At 34.3% G+C, this 7,806-nt stretch overlaps 1 protein-coding gene across 1 annotated transcript; it reads left to right on the top strand.

Moving 5' to 3' along the window:
* Positions 1-322: 322 nt before the first annotated feature.
* LOC104824936 (1-aminocyclopropane-1-carboxylate synthase 8) lies at positions 323-2,601 on the top strand. Its single transcript, XM_010557136.1, has 4 exons — positions 323-623; positions 747-878; positions 1,020-1,180; positions 1,374-2,601. The coding sequence occupies exons 1-4, from the start codon at positions 477-479 to the stop codon at positions 2,347-2,349; spliced, it is 1,416 nt and encodes a 471-aa protein (XP_010555438.1). The 5' UTR covers positions 323-476; the 3' UTR covers positions 2,350-2,601.
* Positions 2,602-7,806: the final 5,205 nt, after the last annotated feature.

Here is a 7,806-nt window from a genome sequence, read left to right as displayed (position 1 = left end):
TGGAATTCACATCATCCCACGCGATTTTAGAGGGGAGTGAAGCATACCCTTGTGGGAGTATTAACTATTGAGTGGAAAGGACTTGAATTACGTATGTTTCAGGGACGGTGGAAGCGCGTGGAACCATTGATTATTTTATTTAATAACACACCAATTTAAATAAATGAAAATACAAAAGAATAATTAAAATTGGAGAATGAGTAAATTCCAATGTCTGGCCGGTCAAAATTCCGGTTGGTACCGATCCTGTCGTGGGCTAAGAATGAAAACTATATATATACGCATACATACTCCACATGCTTAGACCTCATCGTAGCATACAACAACACAAACCAGCAAAAATTCCAATCAAGAAAACAACACACAAATCTCTCTCTCTCTCTCTCTCTCTCTTCACCTAAACTCTTCATTTCTGAAACTCCTTTCGTTTCTCTCTCTAGTTCTTGAATTTGTACATAGAGAAAAGATAAGAGGAGATGGGTCTATTGTCAAGAAAAGCAGCCTGCAATTCCCACGGTCAAGATTCTTCATACTTCTTGGGGTGGCAAGAGTACGAGAAGAACCCCTACGACGAAATCAAGAACCCCAAGGGCATTATCCAGATGGGTCTCGCTGAAAATCAGGTAACTGATACGTACATGTGATAATGATACATATATATATACACACACACACATACATATACGAGTGTTGAAATTTTGGTCTTGTATAGTTTCTTAATCTTTTGGTTGGGTGATTTCTTTCAGCTTTCATTCGATCTTCTCGAGTCATGGCTGGCAAAGAATCCTGACGCGGCCGGGTTCAAGGAAGATGGCCGGTCCATTTTCAGGGAACTTGCTCTCTTCCAGGACTATCATGGCCTCCCCTCCTTCAAAAATGTAAGATCACACACATGCATGGCTCGGTCGATCGAGTTTATTTATTATCACAAACTTTACGTTGGTAATATTTACTCTTTTTATAATCGTACTTTACAAGTGGGTTTTTGACGGTCGTTTTTGTGAATATTTTTTTTCCAGGCACTGTCGGAGTTCATGTCCGAAAATAGAGGAAACCGAGTTTCTTTTGATCCAAACAAGCTCGTCCTCACTGCCGGAGCGACTTCCGCCAACGAAACTCTCATGTTTTGTCTCGCCGAACCTGGAGACGCTTTCTTGCTTCCCACGCCATATTATCCAGGGTTAGTATATATACATATATACATATGTATATATACTTTTTTAATATCTTTTTAATCCTTTTAATCAGATTATACGTTTATCTTCTCTTTTTTTCCCCGCTTGCTTCACTCTCAAGCAGCGTATCCCTCATTCTATGCATCTGCATGGAAACGTACGCTATCAAATCATTTCTTTATTTCGAAAACAACGCAGATTCGATAGGGATCTCAAATGGCGAACCGGGGTTGAGATTGTACCGATCCAGTGCTCGAGCTCGAACGAATTCCGCATCACTCAAACTGCACTCGATGAAGCATACGAACATGCCCACAAACTTAATCTTAAAGTTAAAGGGGTTCTGGTCACGAACCCGTCTAACCCTTTGGGCACGACCATGACGCGAACCGAACTGAACCTTCTCCTGGACTTCATTTCGAAGAAGAACATACATTTGATAAGCGACGAGATTTACTCCGGGACTGTTTTTAGCTCTCCCGGTTTCATCAGCATAATGGAGATTCTCAAAGACAGAAACCTCGAAACCGATGTTTTCGAAAGAGTTCACATTGTTTACAGCTTGTCTAAGGATCTAGGCCTACCTGGTTTTCGAGTTGGAGCCATTTACTCCAACGATGACATTGTCGTGGCTGCGGCCACGAAAATGTCCAGTTTCGGCTTAATTTCATCTCAGACACAGTATCTTTTATCCGCAATGTTATCCGACAAGAATTTCACCAAGAATTATCTCAAAGAGAATCAAAGGAGGCTCAAGACCCGACAAAGGAAACTAATGTCGGGTCTTGAATCGGTTGGAATCAAATGCCTAAAGAGCAACGCGGGTTTGTTCTGTTGGGTCGACATGAGACATCTCCTGACCTTGAACACGTTCGAATCCGAAATGGAGCTGTGGAAGAAGATCGTGTACGACGTCAAGCTGAATATTTCACCCGGTTCGTCTTGCCACTGCAACGAACCGGGCTGGTTTAGGGTTTGCTTCGCTAACATGAGCGAGGAGACATTGAAGTTAGCGCTGAAGAGATTGAAGAGATTCGTTGAATCGAATTCAAACGATGGATCAACGACAAAAATCCAAAATAGTCATCAAAGACTAAGGAGTTTGAGGAAAATGACAGTCTCTAACTGGGTTTTCCGGCTGTCGTTTCACGACCGTGAAGCCGAGGAACGATAGTCTGGTTTTCTTTATTTTTTTCCTTCTAAAATCATATCTTTCTTGTTAGTGTAATAAATATTTTGGTCATGCATGTAATTTACGAGTGGTTTCAAAATGTAATTTTTTTTTACCAGGATTATTTTGGTCCAGTTTGTAGAAGAAAGTGCACTCAGTCCGTACGCTGTACGCGTTTGAATTTGGCTACGGATATGCAGTGGCATTTCGCTTCGTCGTCGTCGTTCAGTTGTAATATCAGCCTCAGAGTCTATAGTCGTATTCAAATAAAAATAAATTAAAAAATAAGCTTTTTTTTCATCATAGATTTTCGTATTATGGAGAAAAATGCCACGTGTAAAGAAAGTGACGGCGATATTTCCGGTTGGAAGACCGTAATTCGTGTCCGGCCAATCTTCTCATTAGTTCTGTCGGGAAACCGACCTTTCCATAACTGTCGAGTGTTTATATTTATAATTACATTATTAACTCATTAAAATAGCATTAAGCGAATCCAATGACAACGTCATTACAGATTAAATTAATGAATGATGCTCTAATAAATGAGGGGGGGGGGGGAACAAAGCTAATGAGCTTAAAACGAAATAAAAAAGAAGATAATGAAAATAATATTTTAACAAAAAAAAAGATAATGAAAATAATATCGGTTTTTCTTATTCAAAGAAAATGAAAAATTAGTTCATTAATTGCTTGCGCAGTGATTTCACGTAAACGACTTTGTGGGTCAACGAAGACCCTCACTGAAGTCAAAAGGCGAGTGGATATATGCATACACACGGCCACGTCAGCATACGGAGAGCATCAAACTGTCGCTATATACATATATATCTCCCAATCCGAAATATAATATTCCTTTATGTTTATATACTTCGATTATGTGAATACACTCATATTTTTCAATGCTGATTTAATAGATCAAATCATATTTTCAAATAAATAATCTATGTTTGAGGATAAATAAAATTGAAAAGGAAAATATAAAATACTATTTATACGACATTATCTATAATATGAATACTTTTATTTAATTTGGAAAAAAAGCTAGTGGTGTAGTCGTATGAAAAAACATCAATTACAGAATAAAGAAATTTAAAATCGATTCACACATGCAAAAAAAATGTAATTCTAGTTTGTTCGACTAAATCAAGGAAGTCGGTAGGGAGAGGGAGGAGTTGCTTGCAAGTAATTCAAAGTGAAAAAATCGCCTTTTTGAAATTTTGTAGGCGTAATTATGACAATATCTAAATTAATTAGAAATTGAGTAATCGATATAATCGGTACCATTCACATCAATTATGGTTTCAGATTATTATTATTATTATTATTATTATTATTATAAATTCAGTTCGTCTACGAGGTTGTGATGAAGCGGCTTTTGGGTTAGGCAACCGACATGACCGATCTCCACTAATCATATATTTTTGCTTTAATGAGAAACCTAATCTTTCATCTGACAATGTTTAATTTGGTAATGATTACTGTAATTATCTGCGTCATTAGCGTACCCTTTGCATATGTTGCTTGCATAGCGTTCGTTTAATTCATAAAATTTTATATCCGGAGATAATCAAATATTCCCTCAGTTTTTTTCTAAATATATGTGGGTTTAAAGAATATCTTGAGTTACTGAATAATTTTCGTTTTAAATTTTCTAAGTGGTTTAAAAAAATCTAATTTTATCTTTAATTATATGTATCTAACGAACGATAATGTGGTTTAACGAAGGTATATATGATTTGTTTTATATTTTTTTAAGAATTGTGAAAAAAAATCTAAAACGATATTTATTTAAAAATGGTGAGAGTATAATTCAATTCGTCTAATAAAAATCCTAAGATGGAAGTGAAGAAAGGAGCCATAGTATACACACATGAATATTCATTATGAAATGTACAAGTTTATAAATGTATCCGTTATGGACTAGCCCGATTAAAACAAAAAAGACATGAAATGACAAATTTGATGACGATGCATGGTGGTGTCATGTGGGATTCACATGAGGGAGAGGACATTGTCATCACATGCGAAAGGGAACATAGAACATCTGCCAATATTTTCTGATTGGTCGCTGACAACATTTTTGTAACAATTATATTCGTGAGCAACCTTGTATGTATATGTCTATATTTCCCGTAGGGGTTGATCATGTTCGTGTTGATTGAGGCATGAGGGACCATATGACCATGCCTCTTTGCCCCTTTGTTGGTTATACATATAAATATCATCCAATATATTCATCCTATATGATATATAGACACTCTAACGCCCCGTGAATGTTATGGACGTCGAAACTACTACTCTCACCGATTAATACGAGACTTTTCAACGCATTTACACACTTTCCAAAAATATAGGATGAATATATTGGATGATATTTATATTTATAGGATGTATATTCAACTAGGGGTGGCCATTTCGGTTATTAACCGAATAACCGAGCCGAACCGAATCGAATAAGACATAACCGTATCCGAACCGAACCCGACATCAAAACCGAACGGTTATGATTTACTTAAATCCGAAAAATCGAAACCGAAACCGAACCGAACCGAATAAAAAATAACCGAAAAAACTAAGAGAATAACCGACATTTTCTTTGGAAAATTGAACTTTTTACCAAAACCGAACCGAACGAACCGAACCGAATAAGACATAACCGTATCCGAACCGAACCCGACATCAAAACCGAACGGTTATGATTTACTTAAATCCGAAAAATCGAAACCGAAACCGAACCGAACCGAATAAAAAATAACCGAAAAAACTAAGAGAATAACCGACATTTTCTTTGGAAAATTGAACTTTTTACCAAAACCGAACCGAACCCGAACCGAAAAATAACCGAACCGAACCGAACCGGAATTTATATAAAAACCGAATGGTTATAGTTTTTCTATAACCGAAATAACCGAACCCGAATATAACCGAACCGAACCCGAACCGAAACCCGAATTGGCCACCCCTACTTTCAACGCATTTACACACTTTCCAAAAATATTTTCCAAAAGATCACAAATCCTAAAACTATTTTAGAACGACCATACTTAACTTTAAAGTTTTGTTAGGATAGACAATCGGAATATAGCGTGTCAAATATTCTTGTTGTATTAAAAAATAATATATATTTATTTAGTATATCTTTTACATATGTCAGTGTATTATAGACTATTAGTTGTACAACCAGAATGCTCTTGGTTAACTATTAGTGACAAGAGTAATATGTATATATATACATATATAATACTCTCTCCGTTTCAAAATATTTGCAGTTTTAGATTATTTTTCATGTTTCAAAATATTTGTCATTCTATATTTTCAAGACATTTTTTTACAATATTTTCTAATTTTATCCCTATCAAATTCTAATAAAGTATTAATGATAACATTATTTTTATCATTAAATAAGGGTATATATGACTTTTTCTCTCTTATCTTAAAAAATGTGAAATAAACTAAAACAACAATTATTTTGAAACGGAGGGAGTAATATAGTTAATCCTAATTAATTACACAAGTGGGTAATTACACTAATATCCTTCTATAATTTTATACATCTTATATCTTGAACTCTTTATTCTTTTATAAAAGTTGAGGACACATTGTCACGACATCATTAGTAATAAATGTAATAGTTAATTAGACATATAGATGCAACAAAGAACTAACCAAAACATAAAGAAACAGAATGTTCGTTCATCCGTACGTGATGGTAAATAGAAAAATAATTGTATATATGTTAAATTGATAAAATTTTGTCCGGTTATAAAAAAAACATTAATCAGACAGCATAATTTCATTGTTGGAGACTGATAACACAATTTCCATGGAGAAAAAGTATGTTTTGCTGTTTGGAACTTTGCGGACACTGACGCGGCGTTTGTCAAAAAGCTTTGCTTCGCCCTTCTCCTTGCTTCAGAATCTCTTCTGCATCTTTTTTAGTTTTATTTATGAGGTGAATTTTTATTTATTTATTATTAAGACTGAAAATTCAAAAGAATCAAATTGAGAAGGAAGTGTATTCGCCCGCCTACTCTTGTAATTTTGCATTATAAAGTAAATGAAGGTTCTAATGTAGAAATATATGAAATGCTAAGGAAATGCCTTATAGATATTTAAGAATTTGTTTTTAAATTTTGATGGGCTAACATATGTTCTAAAGGATATTATAATGTGCATATATATTGAATATTCAAGAAATATTGTTTTTTACTAATGATGTTGTGACCATGTGCCTTAACTAATGTTTTGCCTACCCAAAAAAAAAATCAAACAAAAAAGAAAACATATGTTCTAAAGGATATCACAATGCATAGTGACTCACTGATTGTACAACATCAGCATCTCACCATTTGCATAGGTTTCATTCACAAAAAGCAAACACAAATATCTGTGATAAAATCTTATCATTTTTAAGCTATTTAATATTCTGTTTAGGTTAAGTTTCAATTTTATTAATTTAATTTAAAAAAATATCATAATCAGTGTTTAAATGGAATATAACCATGTTATTTATGGGATGGAAATATTCACCCTACTCAAGTAAGTATTGGGCTACAGCCCATACCAGTATGGGCCTAAATGAATAAAAATAAATTTGACAATTGGGCCGAACTCCAATTAACAGTATTTGTCCTAAATAAACACAATTCAGCTTAAGGTAATCGTTGACATAATCTACAGTCGTGTTATGGGCCACAGTACCCACCGGCCCAGCTCATTATATTTAAGGAAAATAATGTGTGTATATAATAAATTTAATTTTTTATTTAAAAAAAAACTGTAATTCCTATTTGGATAAGCTTCTAAAGTTGAACCACATGAGGCCCAATGGTAATGATACTCGAGCCCATATGCCCAATGTTAATAAGACTCGAGCTCATAATAAGATTCTAGCCCACATGAGACCCAGTGTTAATTAGGCTCGGGCCTCGGGGAATCTTAGCACTTTTTTTACTATTACAAATAGAGCGCCATCTTTTCAAAACAATAGTAATCAAGCCCAAACTTTTGTTTCGATCAATTAACGCCTAACTTTTGAAATCACACCAGTAGTATATATGTAGAATAAAATCTGGATATTTTTCTATTAACATACGTCGTTACAAACCGAACTAAAGACCTACAAGTAATCTCGTTATAAATGGTCTAAATTTCCATAAAAATATGTGATTCAAGGATATTTCCAAAAGCAGAAAAAGATTCAACGGCTTATACTTATTCATAGTGGCCATTAATCAAATTTCTACAAAATGGTGTCCCGATTTTTGTGGCTTTTAATCACTCATAAAGATAACAAGTTAGATAAGATTATGGATTACCAAATTTCAAAAACATACAAAAATATTCCATCAAATAGTATATAACAATATTATCATATAAGTTAAAGTGCGTTTCCAAGATTTTTTTCATATAATTTTATAGAATTCCACTCTAAAGATTATTACAATTTGTACACATCCC

This window comes from Tarenaya hassleriana, unplaced genomic scaffold, assembly GCF_000463585.1.
Source record: "Tarenaya hassleriana unplaced genomic scaffold, ASM46358v1 Cleome41, whole genome shotgun sequence".
Lineage (NCBI taxonomy): Eukaryota > Viridiplantae > Streptophyta > Magnoliopsida > Brassicales > Cleomaceae > Tarenaya > Tarenaya hassleriana.
This window is presented reverse-complemented; position numbering and strand designations above follow the sequence as displayed.

Excerpts from the sequence above, each read along its gene's own strand:
- LOC104824936 (XM_010557136.1), top strand. The coding sequence starts at position 477 with ATGGGTCTATTGTCAAGAAAAGCAGCCTGCAATTCCCACGGTCAAGAT. Across the intron at positions 624-746 it reads TGGGTCTCGCTGAAAATCAG|CTTTCATTCGATCTTCTCGA; the intron begins GTAACTGATACG and ends GATTTCTTTCAG. Across the intron at positions 1,181-1,373 it reads CCCACGCCATATTATCCAGG|ATTCGATAGGGATCTCAAAT; the intron begins GTTAGTATATAT and ends AAAACAACGCAG.